General features: G+C 37.2%; 1 protein-coding gene and 1 non-coding gene across 2 annotated transcripts; one reads left to right on the top strand and one right to left on the bottom strand.

Moving 5' to 3' along the window:
• The first annotated feature begins 9,296 nt into the window (after positions 1-9,296).
• LOC115507918 lies at positions 9,297-9,400 on the top strand. Its single transcript, XR_003966841.1, has one exon. It is a non-coding gene; the product is annotated as a U6 spliceosomal RNA (small nuclear RNA).
• Positions 9,401-14,992: 5,592 nt separating this feature from the next.
• Positions 14,993-16,381, bottom strand: LOC115507304 (GTP-binding protein 10-like). The gene is given in 4 exon segments (XM_032592161.1): positions 14,993-15,294; positions 15,297-15,391; positions 15,631-15,748; positions 15,751-16,381. Coding segments are annotated over 4 exon segments (1,146 nt in total).
• Positions 16,382-25,351: the final 8,970 nt, after the last annotated feature.

Raw genomic sequence — 25,351 nt, 5'->3', positions numbered from 1 at the left:
CTGCACCAATTTGCATTCCCACCAACAGTGCAAGAGGGTTCCCGTTTCTCCACATCCTCTCCAGCATCTATAGTCTCCTGATTTCTTCATTTTGGCCACTCTGACTGGCGTGAGGTGATACCTGAGTGTGGTTTTGATTTGTATTTCCCTGATGAGCGACGTTGAGCATCTTTTCATGTGTCTGTTGGCCAGCTGGATGACTTCTTTAGAGAAGTGTCTATTCATGTTTTCTGCCCATTTCTTCACTGAATTATTTGTTTTCCGGGTGTGGAGTTTGGTGAGCTCTTTATAGATTTTGGATACTAGCCCTTTGTCCGATATGTCATTTGCAAATATCTTTTCCCATTCCATTGGTTGCCTTTTAGTTTTGTTGATTGTTTCCTTTGCTGTGCAGAAGCTTTTTATCTTCATGAGGTCCCAATAGTTCATTTTTGCTTTTAATTCCCTTGCCTTTGGGGATGTGTCAAATAAGAAATTGCTGTGACTGAGGTCAGAGAGGTCTTTTCCTGCTTTCTCCTCTAGTGTTTTGATGGTTTCCTGTCTCACATTGAAGTCCTTTATCCATTTTGAGCTAATTCTTGTGAGTGGTGTAAGAAAGTGGTCTAGTTTCAGTCTTGTGCCTGTTGCTGTCCAGTTCTCCCAGCACCATTTGTTAAAGAGGCTGTCTTTTTTCCATTGGATACTCTTTCCTGCTTTGTCAAAGATTAGTTGGCCATACTCTTGTGGGTCTAGTTCTGGGGTTTCTATTCTATTCCATTGGTCTATATGTCTGTTTTTATGCCAATACCATGCTGTCTTGATGATTACAGCTTTGTAGTAGAGGCTAAAGTCTGGGATTGTGATGCCTCCTGCTTTGGTCTTCTTCTTCAAAATTACTTTGGCTATTCGGGGCCTTTTATGGTTCCATATGAATTTTAGGATTGTTTGTTCTAGCTTCGAGAAGAATGCTGGTGCAATTTTGATTGGGATTGCATTGAATGTGTAGATAGCTTTGGGTAGTATTGACATTTTAACAATACTTATTCTTCCAACCCATGAGCACAGAATGTTTTTCCATTTCTTTATATCTTCTTCAATTTCCTTCATAAGCTTTCTATAGTTTTCAGCATACAGATCTTTTACATCTTTGGTTAGATTTATTCTTAGGTATTGTATGCTTCTTGGTGCAATTGTGAATGGGATCAGTTTCTTTATTTGTCTTTCTGTTGCTTCATTATTAGTGTATAAGAATGTAACTGATTTCTGTACATTGATTTTGTATCCTGCGACTTTGCTGAATTCATGTATCAGTTCTAGCAGACTTTTGGTGGAGTCTATCGGATTTTCCATGTATAATATCATGTCATCTGCAAAAAGCGAAAGCTTGACTTCATCTTTGCCAATTTTGATGTCTTGATTTCCTTTTGTTGTCTAATTGCTGATGCTAGCACTTCCAACACTATGTTAAACAACAGCAGTGAGAGTGGACATCCCTGTCATGTTCCTGATCTCAGGGGGAAAGCTCTCAGTTTTTCCCCATTGAGGATGATATTAGCTGTAGGCTTTTCATAAAAGGCTTTTATGATGTTTAAGTATGTTCCTTCTATCCCGACTTTCTCGAAGGTTTTTATTAAGAAAGGATGCTGAATTTTGTCAAATGCTTTTTCTGCATCGATTGACAGGATCATATGGTTCTTCTCTTTTTTTTTTGTTAATGTGATGTATCACGTTGATTGATTTGTGAATGTTGAACCAGCCCTGCATCCCAGGAATGAATCCCACTTGATCATGGTGAATCATTCTTTTTATATGCTGTTGCATTCGATTTGCTAGTATCTTATTGAGAATTTTTGCATCCATATTCATCAGGGATATTGGCCTGTAGTTCTCTTTTTTTACTGGGTCTCTGTCTGGTTTAGGAATCAAAGTAATACTGGCTTCATAGAATGAGTCTGGAAGTTTTCCTTCCCTTTCTATTTCTTGGAATAGCTTGAGAAGGATAGGTATTATCTCTGCTTTAAATGTCTGGTAGAATTCCCCAGGGAAGCCATCTGGTCCCGGATTCTTATTTGTTGGGAGATTTTTGATAACTGATTCAATTTCTTTGCTGGTTATGGGTCTGTTCAAGCTTTCTATTTCCTCCTGTTTGAGTTTTGGAAGAGTGTGGGTGTTTAGGAATTTGTCCATTTCTTCCAGGTTGTCCAATTTGTTGGCATATAATTTTTCATAGTATTCCCTGATAATTGCTTGTATTTCTGAGGGATTGGTTATAATAATTCCATTTTCATTCATTATTTTATCTATTTGGGTCCTTTCCCTTTTCTTTTTGAGAAGCCTGGCTAGAGGTTTATCAATTTTGTTTATTTTTTCAAAAAACCAGCTCTTGGTTTCATTGATCTGCTTTCCAGTTTTTTTAGATTCTATATTGTTTATTTCTGCTCTGATCTTTATTATTTCTCTTCTTCTGCTGGGTTTAGGCTGTCTTTGCTGCTCTGCTTCTATTTTCTTTAGGTGTGCTGCTAGATTTCGTATTTGGGATTTTTCTTGTTTCTTGAGATAGGCCTGGATTGCAATATATTTTCCTCTCAGGACTGCCTTCGCTGCATCCCAAAGCGTTTGGATTGTTGTATTTTCATTTTCGTTTGTTTCCACATATTTTTAAATTTCTTCTCTAATTGCCTGGTTGACCCACTCATTCTTTAGTGGGGTGATCCTTAACTTCCATGTTTTTGGAGGTTTTCCAGACTTTTTCCTGTGGTTGATTTCAAGCTTCATAGCATTGTGGTCTGAAAGTATGCATGGTATGATCTCAATTCTTGTATACTTATGAAGGGCTGTTTGGTGACCCAAAAGGTGATCTATCTTGGAGAATGTTCCATGTGCACTCAAGAAGAAAGTATATTCTGTTGCTTTGGGATGCAGAGTTCTAAATATATCTGTCAAGTCCCTCTGACCCAATGTATCATTCAGGGCCCTTGTTTATTTATCCTGTATCTAGATGATCTATCCATTGTTGTAAGTGGAGTATTAAAGTCCCCTGCAATTACCACATTCTTATCAATAAGGTTGCTTACGTTTGTGATTGTTTTAGATATTTGGGAGTTCCCATATTTGGCACATAGACATTTATAATTGTTAGCTCTTCCTGATGGATAGACCCTGCAATTATTATATAATGCCCTCCTTCATCTCTTGTTACAGTCTTAATTTAAAGTCTAGTTTGTCTTATATAAGTATGGCTACTCCAGCTTTCTTGTGAATTCCAGTAGCATGATAGATATTTCTCCATTCCCTCACTTTCAGTCTGAAGGTGTCCTCAGGTCTAAAATGAGTCTCTTGTAGACAGCAAATAGATGGGTCTTGTTTTTTTATCCATTCTGATACCCTATGTCTTTTGGTTGGCGCATTTAGTCCATTTACGTTCAGTGTTATTATAGAAAGATATGGGTTTAGAGTCATTGTGATGTCTGTAGGTTTCATGCTTGTAGCGATGTCTCTGGTACCTTGTCTCACAGGATCCCCCTTAGGACCTCTTGTAGGGCTGGTTTAGTGGTGACGAATTCCTTCAGTTTTTGTTTGTTTGGGAAGACCTTTATCTCTCCTTCTATTGTAAATGACAGACTTGCTGGATAAAGGATTCTCGGCTGCATATTTTTTTCTGTTCATCACATTGAAGATTTCCTGCCATTCCTTTCTGGACTGCCAAGTTTCAGTAGAGAGATCGGTCACGAGTCTTATAGGTCTCCCTTTATATGTTAGAACACGTTTATCCCTTGCTGCTTTCAGAATTTTCTCTTTATCCTTGTATTTTGCCAGTTTTACTATGATATGTCGTGCAGAAGATCGGTTCAAGTACATCTGAAGGGAGTTCTCTGTGTCTCTTGGATTTCAATGCCTTTTTCCTTCCCCAGATCGGGGAAGTTCTCAGCTATGATTTGTTCAAGTATACCTTCAGCACCTTTCCCTCTCTCTTCCTCCTCTGGAATAGCAACTATGCATAGATTATTTCTCTTTAGTGCATCACTTAGTTCTCTAATTTTCCCCTCATACTCCTGGATTTTTTTTATCTCTCTTTTTCTCAGCTTCTTCTTTTTCCATTACTTCATCTTCTAGTTCACCTATTCTCTCCTCTGCCTCTTCAATCTGAGCTGTGGTCATCTCCATTTTATTTTTCAGCTCGTTAGTAGCATTTTTTAGCTCCTCCTGACTGTTTCTTAGTGTCTTGATCTCTGTAGCATTAGATTCTCTGCTGTCCTTTATACTGTTCAAGCCCAGCAATTAATTTTATGTCTATTATTCTAAATTCACTTTCTGTTATATTGTTTAAATCGTTTTTGATCAGTTTGTTAGCTGTTGTTATTTCCTGGAGTTTTTTTGAGGGGAATTCTTCCATTTCGTCATTTTGGATAGTCCCTGGAGTGGTGCGGAACAGCGTGGCACTTTCCCTGTGCTGTCTTGAATAACTGGAATTGTTGGGTGGGGCCGCAGTTCGACCTGATGTCTGCCCCCAGCCCACCGCTGGGGCCACAGTCAGACTGGTGTGTACTTTCTCTTCCCCTCCCCCAGGGGCAGGATTCACTGTGGGGTGGCATGGCCCGTCTGGGCTACTTGCACATTGCTAGGCTTGTGGTGCTGGGGATCTGGCGTATTAGCTGGGGCAGATCAGCAAGGTGCACAGGGGCGGGAGGGCCAGGCTCAGCTCGCTTTCCTTCGGAGATCCACTTCGGGAGGGGCCCTGCCGCACCGGGAGGGAGTCAGACCCACCGGAGGGATGGATCCGCAGAAGCACAGCATTGGGTGTTTGCGCGGTGCCATCAAGTTCCCTGGGAGGAACTGGTTCCCTTTGGAACCAGTTGGCTGGGGGATGGGTGAGAGAGATGGCGCTGGCAAGCGCCTTTGTTCCCCACCAAGCTGCGCTCTGTCGTCCTCTCCCTCCCGTTGTCCTCCAGCCCTCCCGCTCTCTGAGCAGAGCTGTTAACTTATAACTTTCCAGATGTTAAGTCCCGCTTGCTGTCCGAACACACTCCATCCAGCCCCTCTGCTTTTGCAAGCCAGACTTGGGGGCTCTGCTTTGCCGGCGGGCGGTCCCTCCGCCCCGGCTCCCTCCTGCCAGTCCGTGTAGCGCGCACCACCTCTCCACCCTTCCTACCCTCTTCCATGGACCTCTCGTCTATGCTTGGCTCTGGATAATCTGTTCTGCTAGTCTTCTGGCGATTTTCTGGGTTATTTAGGCAGGTGTGGGTGGAATCTAAGTGATCTGCAGGACGTGGTGAGCTCAGCATCCTACTATGCCACCATCTTCCCAGAAGCCCCCTTTTCCCATTTTTAAATTGTGTTATAGTGGTCTCCCCTTATCTGTAAGGATATACATTCCAAGACCTCCAGTGGATACATGAAACTGCAGATAGTACTGAATCCTATATATACTATACCTTTTCTATACATACATACTATTATTAAGTTTAATTTATAAATTAAGCACAGTGAGAGATTAATAACAACTAACAATAAAATAGAACAATTATAACAATATATTGTAATAAATGTTATGGGACTGTATTCTCTCCCTTTCTCAAAATATCTTCTTGTGATGAGGTGAGATGACAAAATGCCTCTGTGACAAGATGAAGTGAGGTGAACAGTATAGGCCTTGTGATGTAGTGTTAGGCTACTGTTGACCTTCTGACAATGTGTCAGACAAAGGATCATCTGCGTCTGGACAGCAGTTGATTACAGGTAACTAAAATTGTGGAAAGTTAAACTGTGGGTAAGGGGGGACTACTGGATTTTTTTTGTTTTGCTATTGAGTTGTAGGACCTCCCTATATATTTTGGATATTAAGCTTTTACCAGATATATGGTATACAAGTATCTCACATCCTGTAAGTTGCTTTTTCACTCATAGCAAAATTTGTGGGATGCAGCAAAAACAATATTAAGAGGAATTTTATAGTGATAAATGCCTACTAAAAAAAGGAAAAGCTCCCAAATAAGTAACACAAATTCATACTTCAAGAAACTAGCAAAAGAAGAACAAAGTAAGCCAAAAGTTAGCAGAAGGAAATAACTAATAAAGATCAGAGCAGAAGTATAAAGATCAGAAGTAAATGAAATAGAGAATAGAAAAAAATCAACAATACTGAACTGTTTTTTTGAAGAGATAAACAAAATTGACAAACCCTTGACTAAGAAAAAAGATGAGTCAAATAAATAAGATCAGAAATTCAAAAGAGGACATAACAACTGATGCCACAGAAATAGAAGGATTATGAGAGATTATTATGAATAATTAAATGCCAACAAATTGGATAAACTATTAGAAATGGATAGGAATACACAACCTATCAAGAGTGAATCATGAATAAATAGAAAATTTGAAGAGAGCAATAATTAGTAAAGCGACTGATTCAATAATCAAAATCAAAGAAAATCCCAGGACCAGATGGCTTCACTGGTGAATTCTCCCAAACTGATAATTAATACCAAGCCTCCAATCCTTTTTAAATGCTTCTAAAATACTGCAAAGGAGGGAACACTTCCAAACTGATACTGGCAAAAGATGGGCAGAACACTATCTCCACCTCTTGTTACCTGCCCTTGTGTAGTCTTGCTGATGCTGCATGAGACTGCAGGATTAAGGGTGAAGGCCCAATTTCCTGCTGGGAGTAAAGTGGATTGCTAAATGGCTCCAGCTTGTATCACTTTGTTCAGTCTCATTGATGTTGTGTGGGGTGGAGGCTTAAAAGGCTGCTGGAACCTGCTGATACTACCATTGCCAGGGAATCAGGGCGCTGCCACCTTCTGCAAGATGGGGAAGAGAAGATTAGCTTCCTGCTGTGCCCCTCCTATACTACCAGAGGCAGGTGTGGAAATTTGAGTGCTGATGCCTACTTCTGTGGGGGCAAGGGCAGGATGGGATGAGAGATCAACTTCCTGTTCTGACCTACTGAAACCATGCTGGGAGGGGTACTGTTTTACCATTGGTGTTTGGGTGGAATAGGGTAGATATTGCCAAAAAGGTTTTCTATTGTTATGTCACTCTTTCACTAAGGAGAACAGGCTTTTTTGGAATCTTTTTTAGAATCTGCCTTTTGGTGGGTTTGTTTTCAAGGCTTATGAAATGTTCTGTCCAGGATAGAGGAAAGGCAACAAAGACACCCTTATGAAATGTTCTGTCCAGGATAGAGGAAAGGCAACAAAGACACCCAGGGAACTCACTAATGTGTTCTTCTTCAAGTCTAAAGGTACCTTTGTAGTATGCCTTCTTTTTAATTCCTTTCAGAGTCTTCCTATGCTTTTTTTTGTGTTATATCCAGAGATTTTTTTCTTTTATGGGTAGGTCCTGGGAGGAGTAGGGCTACTTTACTTTGGCAGAACTGAAATTCTCTGCAATGGTTTATTTTTAATGAAAGGATGGCAAAATTGACTCTCATTGTGAAAATATTTTTAATTGGAATAGTTACTTGTGTTTGTTCACAGATTTGTATTTAGAATGTAAGGGAAAAGTCTAAACTTTTCCATTTCTTTAAGAAATGAGAGAGAAATTTCATAACTTTCAAGGTTGTGATTACTGCCATTTAAGTATTATGAATAAACTATGAACACTACATTGGTGACATGAGGAAAAACTTATAAAGTTATATGTTCTCCTCAAAATAATCTATAAATTCAGTGAAATCCCAATAGACATCTCCACATCCGTATTAAAAGGAATGTTAGTGGATTACTGTCATCAAGATAGCAGAATAGAAAGCCCCAAATCCCCTTTACCCTATGGAGACATGACCATAACATTGCACAGATCAATTGCTTTCATGAAAACCAGTTAAGAAGCTCCTGACATATGAAGTATATGTCCAAGAAGAACTACATTGAAGACAGAAAACTGATGGTATTTACTCACCAAAGCTCCCACCTCTGGTACAGCACAGTGTGATAGTGAGAACATTTCCAATGTCTGGCTTCTTCTCAGGGAGGGAAAGAGAAGAGTGGAATATATATCCAACATTCTGACTTTTCAGGGGGTTGCATCAGGGACTAGAGTTCTCTTACATGAATCAAAACACTGACAAGAATTGGCACCAGGTTGGGGACTGCTGAGAACAAAGGAAATAACTTCATGGTCTAACACCAAATAATCCACAGTACTGAAGATAGACACTAGGTAGAGCTCATGTGCCACAGCTTGGTACAACACCAGAAAGGCTTTAGTACTGCAAACAGACATCAGAGGAAATTTCTGAGTAGAAACAAACAGGAAAACCTCTTCAACTACAACATTTTGCACACAAGCCCAGAAAAGATGCATCCCCAGAAAAGGCTTGAGAGGTCTCTAGAACTCAAGCTCGACTTACTGGTGAAGATCTTCCTTATACAAAGCCAGACTATAAAGACTTTCACATGTGAAAGTCCCAATTTAAAATAAGAAGACATACAAAGAAACAGGGAAGTATGGCCAAATTAAAGGAACAAAATAAATTTCCAGAAACTTACACTAAAGAAATGGAGATATATGAGTTACCAGACAAAGAAATTTAAAACAACTGTCATAAGGATGCTCAATGAACTAAAAGAGAGCACAATTTTTCTTGCATAAAATTTCTAAGTGATTTGTATAGATACTTTGCACTAAAAGGAGAGCATAAATCCCTACACCTAAAGTATAGGCTGCTGAGTGTAGTGAATTTCTTTTCCCAAATACAGTATGTCAAGGGGAATGGAGACAAAAACCAACTTTCCGTTGGAGAAATCTCACAAATTCCACTTCAGCTAAGTGATCAATGTCAGTAGCAATAGTGATGTCATGTTGAGAGTATATTAACCTTTGATACAAAGTGATGAAAATGCAAATTTATCTGTTGTGTTCCCCAAAAAAGAAAAACAGTAATTCTAGTTTAATCATGATTTAAAAATTACAAAAAATTCCAATAGAAGGGTATTCTGCAAAACACTTGACCTATATGCTTTAAAACTGTCAAGGTCATCACCAATAAGAAAACTCTGAGGCATTTTCACAGCCAAGAGGGTCCTAAGGAGACATAACAAATAAATACAAGTATCCTGGATGAGATCTGGAAGCAGAAACACATCAGGTAAAATCCAAGGAAATTTGAATAAGGTATATACTTTAGTAAATAATAAAGTGATAATATTGGTTTATTAATTACAATGAATGTACCATAATAACATAAGAAATTAATAATAGGAGAAACCATGTGAGGGGGTATATGGGAACTCTGCACTACCTTCTCAGTTCTAATGTGAATGTACAGCTATTCTCAAAGTCTATTTTCTTTCTTTCTTAAAAGTTTTTATTTAGTGTTCTCCTTGGTAGCTCATAAACTAAGATTGGAATGATACAGAGATTAGCATGGCCCCTGTGCAAGGATGACATGTAAATTTGTGAAGTATTTCATATTTTTGAAGACATAATGGTCAAAACATTTGGGATGCAGCAAAAGCAGTCCTAAGAGGGAAATATATAGCAATACAGGCGTATATCAAGAAGCAAGAAAAATATCAAATAAATAACCCAACCTTACACCTGAAAGAGCTAGAAAAAGAACAAGTGAAGCCTAAAGCCAACAGAAGAAAGGAAATACTTAAGTTTAGGGCAAATAAACGATATAGAAGCTAAAAAAAAAATAGTAGAACAGATCAATGAAACCAGAAGCCAGTGCTTTGAAAAAATTAACAAGATTGATACGCCCCTAGCCAGACTTATCAAAAAGAAAAGAAAAACAAATAAAATCACAAATGAGAGCGGGGCCATAACAACCAACGCCATAGAGATACATACAATTATAAGAGAATGTTATGAAAAATTATATGCCAATGAGTTAGACAAACTGGAAAAGTGGATAAATTCCTAGAGACATACAAAACTGAAACAGGAAGAAATGGAAAAATTAAACAGACCCAGAGCCAGCAAGGAAATTGAATCAGTAATCCAAAATCTCCCAACAAACAAAAGTCCAGGGCCAGATGGCTTCACAGGGGAATTATACCAAACATTTAAATAAGAGTTAACGCCTGTTCCAAAAAACTGAAATGAAAGGAAAACTTCCAAATTCATTCTATGATGCCAATATTACCCTGATTCCAAAACCAGAAAAAGACTCCATTTAAAAAGAGAACTACATGGATGTTAAGATTCTCAATAAAATACTAACAAATCAAATCCAACAGTACATTAAAAGAATCATTCACCACAATCAAGTGGGATTTATTCCTGGGCTTCAAGGGTGGTTCAATCTTTGCAAATAAATTTAATACACCACATTAATAAAAGAAAGGATAAGTACCATATGATCCTTTTAATAGATACAGAAAAAGCATTTGACAAAGTATAACATCCATTCTTGATAAAAAACCCTCAACAAAGTAGGGATAGAGGGAACATACCAACACATCATAAAAGCCATATATGGAAAACCCACAGCTAATATCATCCTCAATGGGGAAAAACTGAGAGCCTTTCTCTACAGTCAGGAAGAAGATAAGGATGTCCACTTTCACCACTGTTTTTTAACATAGTACTGGAAGTCCTAGCCTCAGCAATCAGACATCAAAAAGAAATAAAAGGCCAAACCTGCAAGGAAGAAGACAAACTTTCCCTATTTGCAGATGATATGACACTCTATATACAAAACCTACAGACCACCAAAAAATTGCTAGAACTATACGTGAATTCAGTAAAGTCACAGGATACAAAATCAACATACAGATATCTGTTGCATTTCTATACACCAATAATGAAGCAGCAGAAAGAGAAATCAAGGAAGTCATCCCATTTAAAATGGTACCCAAACCCATAAGATATCTAGGAATAAACCTAACCAAAGAGATGAAAGATCTGGACTCTGAAAACTATAAAACACGTATGAAAGAGATTGAAGATAACACAAAGAAATGGAAAGATATTCCATGCTCATGAACTGGAAGAACAAATATTGTTAACATGTCTATACTACCCAAAGCAATCTGCACATTTAATGCAATCCCTATCAAAATACCACCAGCATTTTTCACAGAGCTAGAACAAACAATGCTAAAATTTGTATGGAACTACAAAAGACACTAAATAGTCAAAACAATCTTGAAAAAGGAGGCATAAGAATTCCGGACTTCAAGTTATATTACAGAGCTGTAGTGATCAAGATAAGACAGTGTGGTACCAGCACAAAAATGGCCACATAGATCAATTAGAACATAACAGAAAACCCAGAAATAATCCCACAACTACATGGTCAACTAATATTCAACAAAGGAGGAAAGAATATCCAATGGGAAAGGACAGTCTCCTCAACAAATGGTGTTGGGAAAACTGGACAGCAACATGCAAAAGAATGAAACTGGACCACTTTCTTACACCATACACAATTCAAAATGGATGAAAGACTTAAATGTGGGACAGGAAACCATCAAAATCCTAGAGGATAATACAGGCAGTAACCTCTTTGAAACTGGCTATAGCAACTTCTTTCTAGATATGTCTCCTGAAGTAAGGGAAACAAAACAAAAATAAACTATTGGGACTATATCAAAATTAAAAGCTTCTGCACAGTGAAGGAAACAGTCAATAAAACTAAAAGGCAGCCTATAGAATGGGAGAAGATATTTGCAAATGAAATATCTGACAAAGGGTTAGTATATAAAATATGTAAAGAACTTATCAAACTCAACACCCAAAACCCAAATAATCCAGTTAAAAATGGGCAGAAGACAAGAATAGATATTTTTCTAAAAAAGACATACAGATGGCTAATATAGACACATTAAAAAATGCTCAACATCACTCATCAAGAGGGAAATACGAAACAAAACTAGAATGAGATTTTACCTCATACCAGTCAGAATGGCTAAAATTAACAAGACAGGAGACAATAGGTGTTGGAGAGGATGTGGAAAAAGGGGAACCCTCTTACATTGTTGGTGGGAATGCAAAGTAGTGAAGCCACTCTGGAAAACAATATGGAGGTTCCTCAAAAAGTTACAAATAGAACTACCTTACCATCCAGCAATTGTACTAGTAGGTATTTACCCAAACGATACAAAAATACTGAATTGAAGGGACACATGCATCCTGACATTTATAGCATCATTATCAATAATAGCTAAATTATGGAAAGAACCCAAATGTCCACCAACTGATGAATAAAGAAGTTGTGTGTGTGTGTGTGTGTATGTATAAAGGAATTATGTAATGTAATGGAATTATATAATGGAATATTACTCAGCCATAAAAAAGAATGAAATCTTGCTATTTGCAATGATGTGGATGGAACTAGAAAGTATCATGCTAGGCGAAATAAGTCAAAGACAAAAATATGATTTCACTCATATGTGGAATTTAAGAAACAAAAATGAACATAGGTGAAAAAAAAAGAGAGTCAAGCCAAGAAACAGACTTTTAACTATAGAGAACAAACCAATGGTTGCCAAAGGGGAGGTGGGTGGAGGGGAGGGGCTAAATAGGTGATGGGTATTAAGGAGTGCACTTGTTGTGATGAGCACTGTGTATTGTATGGAAGTGATGAATCACTGAATTCTATACCTGAAACTCCTATTACACTGGAACTTAAATAAAAATTTGGAGAAGGAGAAACAAAGTTTTTATATAAATTCCCCTTAGTTAACATACGGTGTAATATTAGTTTCAGGAGTACAATACAGCGATTAAACACTTCCTTCCATACAACACCTGGTGCTCATCACAATAAAGTCTATTTTAAAAACCTCTCAAATAAGAAATCTCCAGGCCAAGATAATTTCATTGAAGAATTCTGCTAAATGTTTAATGAAACATTAATACAAATTATATACAATCTTTTCCACAAAATAGAAGTGGAGAGAACACTTCCTAATTTTTTATGAAGTTAATATTAGACTGATACAAAAGCTTAACACAGAATAAAAAAGAAAACTATATACCAATATCCATCATGAATATTGATGAAAATTCCTTATAAAATGTCAGCAAATGTAATTCAGCAATGTCGAATAATAATTACATACAATGGGATTTATTTCAGTGATGAAAGTCTGGTTCAGTATGTAAAAATCTGTCATTTTAACCCATCATGCTAACAGGCTAAAAAATGAAAATTATACGATCCTATCAATCTATGCAGAATAAAAACAAAAAAATTCAACACTTGTACATGATAAAAAATAAAACAAGATCCACATATGAGTGAAAACATATGATATCTGTCCTCTGACTGACTTATTTCTCTCAGCATAATACCTTCCAGTTCCATCCACATTGCTGCAAATGGCATGAATGAGCACTGGGTGTTGTATGTAAGCCAATTTGACAATAAATTATATTCATAAAAAAATAAAACATTCTGAATAAAACATTCAAATAGAAGAGAACTTTCTCAACTTTATGAAGAGCATTATATTAGTGTCCTATGACTGCTGTAACCACAAATGGAGTGGCTTAAAACCACAAATTCATGGTCTCTAAGTTCTCAAGGCTAGAAGTCTGAAATCAAGGTGTTGTTAGTAGGGCCATCCTCCTTCTAAAGCCTCGAGAGAAAAATCTTTTCTTGCCTTTTCGGGCTTCTGGTATCCCTAGGTATTCCTTGGCCTGTGGCAGCATAAAGCCTGCCTTCATTGTTACTTGGTATTCTTCCTAAATATATCTCTGTATCTGTATCTCCTCTTCTTATAAGGGCACCAGTCATATTGGATTAGGGCCCACTCTAATGACTTCATCTTAACTTGATTATATTTGCAAAGACCCTATTTTAACACCTGCAGGTACCATGGGTTAAGACTTTATCTTTTTTGGGGGGACACAATTCAACCCAAATAGTCCACTCTCTGGCTCTCCATAACATATATATTAATCATTTCATTTTTAAGAGTCGTGTTTTAAAGTTTCCTACTGTATGTATGGATTTTTAATTTGTTGCAGTTCTAGCAGATTCTATCTATAAATTAAAATTTTTGCTTTGGGGTGCATAAAAGTTTGTTATGAGTGGTTCCTTTTATATTTTAAAACAGTCCTGTAAATCCACGGAAATCTATTCACCATGAATTTTGTCTGATATTAAAATCGCTATACTTATTTGGTTCTTTCTTTCACATATGCCAGATTTATCTTTTCCTGCCTTTGTATAATGCTTTTAAAAGGACAGGCATACCCCTTCTGCCATGTGAGGTTACATTAAGAAGATGGCTGTTAATGAGGAATCAGGCTCTCATCAGACACTAAAGCTACTAGTGCCATAATCTTGAACTTCCCAACCTCCAGAACTGTGAGAAATAAATTTCCGTTGTTTATAAAATCAGTACAGGCATACCTTGGAGATATTGCAGGTTCAGCTCCAGGCCACGGTAATAAAGTAAATATTACAATAAAGCAAGTCAAATGAATTTTTTGTTGTCTAGGTGCTTATAAAAGTTAATACTATACTGTAGTCTACTAAGTGTGCATTATGTCTAAAAAAATGGGCATAGCTTAATTAAAAAATACTTTATTGCTAAAAATGCTAATCATCTGAGCTTTCAGTGAGTCATAATCACTGATCACAGATCACCATAACAAATATGGTAATAATGAAGAAGTTTGAAATATTGTGAGAATTAACAAAATGTGACAGAGACACAAAGTGAGCAAATGCTGCTGGAAAAATGACAGACTTGCTTGATGCAGGGTTGCCACAAACCTTCAATTTGTATAAACTGCAGTATCTGAGAAGTGCAAAAGAGCCAGATGCAATAAAGTGAGGTATGCCTGTAATATACATACATTAAACATCAGTTGGTTTTCTTTGTGAAATATTTAATATTAAAGGAATTCTTAAGTTTCATTTCACTAAACCTCCCATAGTGCTACTCTCCTACCTTTATATGCAACTATTTCAACAGTTTAGTGTATACCTACCCTTCGAGTCCTTTTATCTGTGCATTTACCAGTAATTGCGTATTAAGAAGAAACATACAACATCTTTTTCTTTTTTTTCCCCCTTGATATCATTTTTAATAGATTTAAATTACATCTATCTGGGACTAGTAACACCATTATTTGGTGGTGGCTCATTATAAGATATTGTATTAGAAATCTGTAAATTAAGCAACTGTTTCTTATGATATGCACCATTTTCCTGATTGGCATGTTCATCCAGAGATTTTCTTATATAGTTCTTTAATTCTTCAATTCCTTCTCCTGTAATTGCAAAGATGGGGATGATGTGTTGGAACTCCACAGTCCTCTCTGGAATCATGTTTTTCTTAAATAAATGCAAAAAATCTTTAGGATTCTGGAGTTGATTCATCAGTACATGGAACATATCTTGGCACCTGGCAAGTCCATTTTATTAACTGCCAGGAGTGCAGGTTTTGTCTGGAGTTCCTCTTTGTACAATTCCAACTCTTTTATAAGAAGTATTATGGTTTCGGGGCGCCTGGGTGGCGCAGTCGGTTAAGCGTCCGACTTCAGCCAGGTCACGATCTCGCGGTCCATGAGTTCGAGCCCCGCGTCGGGCTCTGGGCTGATGGCTCAGAGCCTGGAGCCTGCTTCCGATTCTGTGTCTCCCTCTCTCTCTGCTCCTCCCCTGTTCATGCTCTGTCTCTCTCTGTCCCAAAAATAAATAAACGTTGAAAAAAAAATTTAAAAAAAAGAAGTATTATGGTTTCAAAGGCAGTTCTGTATTGAGTTTGGGAAGAAAGCTGAAATCCAGAAATATTGACAACAAAAAGTAGTTGTCTAGTTCTTTCTATATGCTTGAGGAATTTGCGGCCCATTCCTTTGTTATATGTGCTCCTTCTATTAAACCAGGAAGATCAGCTACTGATATCTGTCTGAAATCATTATACACAATCTTTCCAAGTTCAGGCTTTAATGTTGTAAATGCATAATCTGCGATTGCAGGTTTTGCATGAGAAACCTGACTTAGCAAAGAGGATTTTCCTGCATTTGGGAATCCTACTAGGCCTATATCAGCTATAAGTTTTAGATCAAGGTGAATGACTCGTTTCTGGCCTTTCAATGGTAAGAAATTTGTAAGTAATTTACCACCAAGACCTCCTTCAGCTACCAAAATTCTGTCCTTCTCTTTATTGAGTTCTTCTATAATTTTACCATTTTCATCAGTTACTGAAATACCCACAGGTACAGGAATTTCACAGTCTTTTCCTCTGGAGCCTTTCAGTGCATTAACACGACTATTTGCTCCTTCTCCAGCCACAAACCATTTCTGAGGATATTTGTCTTTAAGTTGTTTTAAAGCCATTTTCTTATGGGCTACAACCCAGACGTCACCACCTTTTCCACCTTCTCCACCTAAACGAGGGTAACCCATTCCACCACTTCCTCCCCTGGTGAAGAGTCTTAGGTTATCAATGAAGTTTTCATACTTTCTGAACCACACGCTACTGCACCACACCATGACTGCTACGTGCTAGGGCTGACTCCCTTGAAAGTGTACCTACAACATCTTTTTTAATGCATCACACATGTTTTCACCTGATTTTTTAAAAAAAATTTTTGAGTATAATTGACCCACAATATTACATTAGTTACAGGTGTACAACATAGTGATTCAACTTTTCTATATATTATACTGTGCTCACCATAAGTATCACTACCATCTGTCACCATACAATGCTATTACAATACCACTGACTATATTCCCTGTGCTGTATCTTTTATTGTCATGACTTATTCATTCCATAACTGGAAGCCTGTACCTCCCACTCCCTTTCACCCACTGTGCTCACCTCCTCACCACCTCCTCTCTGGCAACCCTGTTTGTCCTCTGTATTTATAGGTCTGCTTCTGCTTTTTATTTGCTTATTATTATTATTATTATTATTTTTTTTTGTATTCCACATATGAGTGAAATCACATGGTATTTCTCAGTCTGACTTATCGCACTTAGTGTAATATCCTCTAGGTCCATCCATGTCATTGCAAATGGCATGATCTCATCCTTTTTATGGCTGCATAATAGTCCATGCTCTTCATTCCAATATATATACCAAATCTTCCTTACCCTTTTGTCTATTGATGGACACTTAGGTTGCCTCAATATTTTGACTACTGTAAACAATGCTGCAGTAAACATAGAGGTGCATATATCTTTTCAGATTAGTGTTTTGATTTTCTTTGGGTAAATACCAACCAGTAGTGGAGTTATTGGATCATACAGTATTTCTATTTTTGACTTTTTGAGGAATCTCCATACTGTTTTCAACAGCAGATGTGACCTGATTTTATTTTACTATTTTTCTGTGTTAGTACATTTAGATTGGCCTCATCTTTGTAATAGATACATAGAATTTAATTTCTGAATATACCATCATTTACTTTGTTATTCCTCCTTTTGTGGCAGGTTTGATTTTATCAGTTTTTATTTGTCATGACATAATTTAATACAGACAAATCCTGTAAATATTTCTTTTCCTTAAACATACAGGTATTTTGAGTGACAAGGTTATGGTTCTAGGCTCTGGCTCTAAAGATAATTTAGGATGTCAGAGGATGGAGAATTTAATCTTATGACTTATATGACAATCTAATTTCTACAATAACTGAGATGCAGTACATATTCCACAGAGGCAGAGATCTTCAGCAAAGGCATGTGCTGGCAGGGATGTCTGAAAACCAGCTTCTGGTATTTGGAGTTCCCAGTAACCCTTGTCTGTGTGTTTATGAGTAAGGGTTCTAGCTGCAGGTAGACGGAAGTGTTCTGATCCCTTCTGCCACGTGATTCATACCTGAGGCACTTACTATAGGGATACAAAAATGTCTCAGATATGCTTGGATTCTCCCCCTCGTTGAGAACTGGCATCATTAGGTGCCATGTGAAAATGAGAGTGAAATTAGGATTGGGTGATTCTGAGATCCCCTTTAGACCCAGCATATGTTATAAACATCTTGTATGAGTATGCTGAGCTGGGGCTGGAACACAGGTGTGTGCCTGACAGGAAAGCTAAACTTGTCAACTTTTCTATTTAAATGGATTCCCTGATTCCCTAAACCATTGTATAGAAATATTTTCCCTTCAGTGCATATCCCTACAGTATGTTTCTGGTGTTTACTGTAATATTTATTCATTCATTTAGTGGATGGGGAGGCTCAAGTATCTGAGGTAGAGATTAAAATTTTGCCTCTGAAGATGAACTTGTACTATCCAGTTGCCATAGAAAACTGATGTCAACCGTAGAAACATGATGTACTTTTTGGTTTCTATGACACCTGAACTATGTTATCTTATCCTGTGAGGAAAAATATTTAAATTGGATGTTTACAGGCAAAAAGTGTGTGATACTTGCATCAAAATAAGATAATTTGGGTGTCTCCCATCACCATGAGTGTGTGCATATGTGAGGGTGTTGCAGGAACAGTAATTAAATATATGATTGCAAATGTAAAGGCTGATTACTCCTGTTTTGAAAGGAGGCTGGCAGCCACTGCAGAGAACAGACTGAAGAGGTTGAGTCACTAGTTATTCCATTTCCTCCCTTGTTTTTGTGTCCTTGGATGACACCCCATAGTATGAGGGCTCTATGATCTTGGACTCTATAAAGCCAAAGTCTGTAAACTGTTTTTGACTATGCACCACTCTCCATGAAATATTTTTGCAGTAGCTCTGGAAGATGTATCTTCATTTATATCTTTGTATATTAAGGAAATTTGGGGAAGGTATGTTATGAATACCCAAATTTTGAAACAAATGAATTGTGAAATACAATGAATATAATAGAAATTTGAACACATTTTTCCCTGTACTTTAGTGGATCATTTGCACATCCCCTAGTTACCTGAACACCATTTGGAAATTATGGCTATAAACTTTTATTACGTAACTAAAATCTGCAAATGGCTCTCCATTATCTATGCATAAAGTACAAGCCCCTTAATAAAGCTTTTGGTTTCTGTGGTTGAATTTTTATTGTGATTTTGTTGATGTAATAGTTTTTTTTTTCTATTTATGGACCATGTTTCAAAAGAAAGGCAGATTATTTAAACTACTTATTGTTGTTTCCTTTATATTAGCTATGCTTCAGTAAGCAGTTGGTATAATGTCTATTTAAATCTTTCAGCTTTACATTTCTGACTCTGCTCTGTGACACTGAAGCATGGTCTCTGCTAACCCTGTTTCTAATCTGCTACCTGGTTCATTGTTAGGCTCTGCTCATGAGTGCCACCTGGAGACATGTGTCTGGAGGAAGGGAAGCAAGTTAACCACAATTCTGTTTCTAGGATGAACTCTACTTGATCATAGTGTATTATTCTTGTTTTATATTGTGGTTTAATCTGCTAAAAACACATTTAAATTAAAAAGGCATAAAATCAGGAGACTATAGATGCTGGAGAGGATGTGGAGAAACGGGAACCCTCTTGCACTGTTGGTGGGAATGCAAATTGGTGCAGCCGCTCTGGAAAGCAGTGTGGAGGTTCCTCAGAAAATTAAAAATAGACCTACCCTATGACCCAGCAATAGCACTGCTAGGAATTTATCCAAGGGATACAGGAGTACTGATGCATAGGGGCACTTGTACCCCAATGTTCATAGCAGCACTCTCAACAATAGCCAAATTATGGAAAGAGCCTAAATGTCCATCAACTGATGAATGGATAAAGAAATTGTGGTTTATATACACAATGGAATACTATGTGGCAATGAGAAAAAATGAAATATGGCCCTTTGTAGCAACGTGGATGGAACTGGAGAGTGTAATGCTAAGTGAAATAAGCCATACAGAGAAAGACAGATACCATATGGTTTCACTCTTATGTGGATCCTGAGAAACTTAACAGGAACCCATGGGGGAGGGGAAGGAAAAAAAAAAAAAGAGGTTAGAGTGGGAGAGAGCCAAAGCATAAGAGACTGTTAAAAACTGAGAACAAACTGAGGGTTGATGGGGGGTGGGAGGGAGGGGAGGGTGGGTGATGGGTATTGAGGAGGGCACCTTTTGGGATGAGCACTGGGTGTTGTATGGAAACCAATTTGTCAATAAATTTCATAAAAAAAATAAATAAATGTATTTGGTATACAAAAAAAAATAAATAAAAAGGCATATTGAGCTATAGTTTCTGTTTCATGTCATGACTTTTCTTCTTTGATTTCTAGGTAATGCTGACTTCATGTAATGAGGTAGGAATTGTTCTGCCTCTTCTATTTCCACATATGATAGATTAACAGGGACAAAATTTACCTTCTGTATTAATGTACTATTGTTGCAGTAACACATTACCACAACACACATTTATCATCTTACAGTTTGGGAGGTCAGAAGTCTGAAATAGGTTTCATCAGGATAAACCAAGGTGTTGGAAGGCCATGCTCCTCCAGAGGCTCTAGGGAAGAATTTGTTTACTTGTTTTTATAGCTTCTAGAGCTGTATATATTTCCTTCCTTAGATTATGACCCCTTCCTCTATCTTCCAAGGCAGCAGGGTGGCATCTTCAAATCTCTCTCTATTTCCATCTTCACATCTCCTTCTTTCTTATAAGGACACTTATAATTACATTGGGCCAACCCAAATATTGCAGGATAATCTCTCTGTTCAAGATCCTTAAGTCAATAACACCTGTAAAGACTTTTCTGCAATATAAGGTAATATATTCACAGATCCTGGGGGTTAGGATATGGAGATATTTGGGGATCCCTAATTTAGACTACCGCAAATTCCTATGAAGGAACAAAAATAATCAGAAAAAAAGTGAAACAATGGTTTTCAACATACTGGACAAAAAGCAAAAATGGAGAGTGATAAATGAGAGACTGGAAACAAGTTACAGTTAGCATCATACTTATTGGTGAAAGACTGAAAGCTTTTGTCTTAAGATCAAGAGTAGACAAGGATGCCTGCTCTTGCCATTTCTGTTTAAAAATATACTGGAAGTCCTAGCCAAGGCAATTAGCCAAGGAAAAGAAGAAAAAGGCATGCATATTGAAAAGGAAAGAACAAACCTATTTCTATTTGCAGCAGACATGGTCTTAAGCATAAAAAATCCTAAATAATCCACAAAAAATCATCAGGGTTGAGTTCATCAAGATTGCAGGATATAAGATCAATATACAAAAATCTGTTGCTTTTTATATTGAGCTCAATATATAAAAATCTGTTTGTTTTTATATTAGCAATGAAAAATCCAAAAACAAAATGAAGACATGAGTTCCCTATATAATAATGTGATATAAATAAAATACTTAGGAGTAAATTTAACAATACAAATGTCCCTCAATTGATGAATGGGTAAATAAAATGTGTTCTATCTCTACAGTGAAATATTATTTGACCATATAAAAAGAATGAAGTACAGATTCATGCTATAATTTGGATGAATTTTGAACACATTTTGCTAAGTTAAAAAATCCAGTGAAAAAGGCCATATATTGTATGTTTCAAATGATATGAAATGTCCAGAAAAGGCAAATTCATAGAAATGGAAGGTGAATTAATGTTTGCCTGGGTCTGGGATAGGAAGCAAGGATAGACTGCAAATGGGCACAGAGGATCTTTTTGAGGTGTTGCAAAATTTCTAAAATTGAATAGAATATATAAATTGTGGTAATAGTTGCATAACTTTCTAATTTTTATCTAAAATTATTGAATTTTACACTTAAGTAAATTTTGTGTTATCCTATTTTACATTTATGTTATTTTATGACTCAATCCCATGACCATGAGATCATGACCTGAGCCGAAATCATGAGTCTGAGTCTGGGGGTGCCTGGGTGGCTCAGTTGGTTAAGCGTCTGACTTTTGATTTCAGCTCAGGTCATGATTTCACAGTTTTTTGGTTCGAGCTCTGTGTTGGGCTCTGTGCTGACAGTGAGGAGCCTGCTTGGGATTCTCTCTCTCTCTCTCTCTCTCTCTGTCTCTCTCTCTCTCTTTCTGCACCTACCCTGTGTTCACTCTGTCTCTCTCTCTCAAAATAAATAAACTTAAAAAAATTTAAAAAGAATGAAAAAAAAAGAAGAAATCAAGAGTCAGACTCTTAATCCTCTGAGTCGCCCAGCACCCTCTGGTTTGTTTCTAATGTATCAGTATCTTTGTTGAGATTGAAAGACAGAGAAAAAGAGAGTTTTTTCTTTCCTATTGGCACAAAACATAAAACAAACAATCCATACAAGAATTTGTGCAACATATTTTTAAAATGTTGTCTTGGGAAGGCTTTAAAGAATGAGAAGACATGACAATTTAAAATTCTCATTTTATCATTTCCCTGCTTTTATATCTTGAAAATTTATTATCTTTTAATCAGAAAAACAACTGTAACTTATAAGCTTAAAAGATGAACATATATTCTTTCAAAATGACACTCAAATTATGACGAATCTATAAAATAGACTAAGTTTAAAATAAAAATTTTCCTATAAAATTAAAATTTAGAAGTTTATAGATCCAAATATTATCTTAATTATGTGACCATTGATGATGTATATTTCTTAATTTTTTTTTAATTTTTTTAAGTTTATTTATTTTTGAAACAGAGACAGACAGAGCGCAAGCAGAGGAGGGTCAGAGAGAGAGGGAGACACAGAATCAGAAGCAGGCTCCAGGCTCTGAGCTGTCAGCACAGAGCCCGACGCGGGGCTCGAACTCACAGACTGCGAGATCATGACCTGAGCCGACGTCGGACACTCAACCGACTGAGCCACCCAGGCGCCCCTATATTTTCTTAATTTTTAGCATCTTTTAAAATTATTATTGACCAGTTTTTTTAAGTAAAATGTTTCTGAAAAGAGCCTATTCCATTTTATTGTGCATGCACACACATACACACATTTAGGAGAGGGCAATTTTCCATAAGCTGGAGAACGTTCTTTAGCCAAGGTTGGTGGAACTTTCTGTGCACTCAAGAAGGTCTGCATACAGGCATGGTGGCTATAGCTGGGTGATGATCTAGGATCTAATTTCTTTCCAACTAGCAATGCTGGCTGCAGTTCTGCCCTGAACACATGGTTGTATTTTCTACTTTTTTGGAAGTAAATTGTGAGAGAGAGGTTTAATGTTTAAAATTCTTCTTACTGAAAAATATGGAGCATGGTTAAGACCTACCCGTCTTCTACAAGAAAGACAAGATTCTAGTCCCTGAGGCAATAATGACTGGTAAAGACAGTATGTTCACCTGCTGTGATTGCAGAAAAATCAGGGTTCCCATTTTGGGTTCACAACTTCCTAGTCATGTGACTAATTTCATATACTGGATAAGCTGTTTTTTTTTTTTTAAGTTTATTTATTTTTAGAGAGAGGGCAGGGGAAGGGCAGAGGGGGAGGGAGAAAGAGTGAATTCCAAGCAGGCTCTGCAGTGTCAGTGCAGAGCCCAACACATGGCTTAAACTCATGAACTGAGAAATCATGACCTGAGCGGAAATCAAGGGTCAGACGCTTAACTGACTGAGCCACCCAGGCAACCCTGGATAAACTGTTTTATACTACATCTCTTTTCTCTGACTTTATTAATCTGAGTATAGAATGTAGTAATGTGGTTGGGAAGTCTTCATTACTTTTATTTAAAATTCATTTTCTTAATCTTAGCTTCACATTATCCTAAGAGACCTAACTCCTAGCATCATTTTTTAAAGGTGTATGAATTTTAGCATTACATTCCATATCAGTTATCTATTGTCATAATAATGCTGCTTTTAAAAAAACCTAACAGACCTCAGTGACATATCAATAACCATTTAGAATATGAGTGTGCAGGTGAGCATTTTAGTGTGGATTCAACTGGGCAGTTTTCCTGATTATGGCTAGGTTCACTTGCATGTATGTGTGTTGTCTGGCTGTTGGCTGATTTGGACAGTCCTCATTTCAGAAACCTAGGATTTTCTGGCTCTGGTGCATTTGTCTTTTATATTACATTAACTTAGCCTTGGCATATTCTCATGGTGATACCAAAGTGCAAGTATTAAGGCTGAAATGCAAAAGTGCTTTTTTAGATCTCTGTGCCACCACAACTTACATCTCATTGGCCAATGCAATGAAATGGATAATCTTAGGGGCGCCTGGGTGGCTCGGTCGGTTAAGCGTCCAACTTCGGCTCAGGTAGTGATCTCACGGTCTGTGAGTTCGAGCCCCGCTTCGGGCTCTGTGCTGACAGCTCAGAGCTGGAGCCTGTTTCAGATTCTGTGTCTCCCTCTGTCTCTGCCCCTCCCTTGTTCACCTTCTGTCTCTCTCTGTCTCAAAAATAAATAAACGTTAAAAAAAATTAAAAAAAAGAAAGAAATGGATAATCTTAAAATCAATGGATGAGAAAATATAGTTCATCTTTCAATGGGAACTTCTATCATTAGGCAAAGGATGTAGAAACAAGACTATAATCAGGATATCTATAGGAACAAGCAGTTATCTTGTACTAGATGCAATACATAGGAGAAGGTCTGGGTTAGACTAGAATTAAATGTGTAGCCAAACTGAATTCAGAAAAGGATCAGTAGTAATCAGATATACAGGCTCATTGTCTAGCTGCTACTGTTTTCCAAGAATGAAATATAGTGGTGTGGTTGCATGTCTGAGCTTTTTATTAGAAAATGTAAACATAAATTTACCATATGACTCACTAATTCCACACTTTTAGAAATTCTTTTAGAGTTTTAGAAAATATAAACTACTCTATAGTAACCGAAATCGTAACACCGGTTGCCTAAAGTGGGTAGAGGCAGTATTGACTGCATAGGGGCAAAAGGGAACTTTTGGGGTTGATGGAAATTTTCTCTATCTTAAATTTGGTGGTAGTTACATGGAGGTATATGCTTTCCAAAACTCAGTGAACTCTACACTTTGAATTTGTGCAGTTTATTATACATAAATTCCACCTCAAAAACTGATAAAAATTTATCTCTATCCCCCTTTCTATTTTTCTTTCTCTTTGTCCAGAGAAAATAGTGATATACAGATAAGCATTACCTCTTAACTGAAGTTAGCTTTGTGATTTACATATCCAGGGATTGAAAACAATCCAGTCAGTCAGGAAAGTAGTCACAACAGGTACATAGGAAGTACTCTCCAGCCCATGAAAAATTTCACCCTCATGTAAAGACAAGGCTATATGTGCATGTGTGTGTTAACAAAAACATGCTATTTTCAACTTTTTTTTCCTGATTATAAAATTGCTTACTAAATAGTCAAATAAGATATTGAAAACTATCATGGAAATATATACTGTATCATTAGAAATTCCATCACAGAGAGATGGTCAGTGTTAAAATTCAGGTTTATATACTTGCAAATTTTTATTTTATTCAAGTACATATTCACATACTGTTTAAAAATGGTTCTTCTAGGGGTGCCTGGGTGGCTCAGTCGGTTAACTGTCCGACTTTGGCTCAGGTCATGATCTCGCAGTTGACAAGATTGAGCCCTGTGTCTGGCTCTGTGCTGACACCTCGGAGCCTGGA

This window comes from Lynx canadensis, chromosome X, assembly GCF_007474595.2.
Source record: "Lynx canadensis isolate LIC74 chromosome X, mLynCan4.pri.v2, whole genome shotgun sequence".
NCBI lineage: Eukaryota > Metazoa > Chordata > Mammalia > Carnivora > Felidae > Lynx > Lynx canadensis.
Note: the sequence above shows the minus strand (reverse complement) of the source record. Positions and strands in the feature narration are given on the sequence as shown.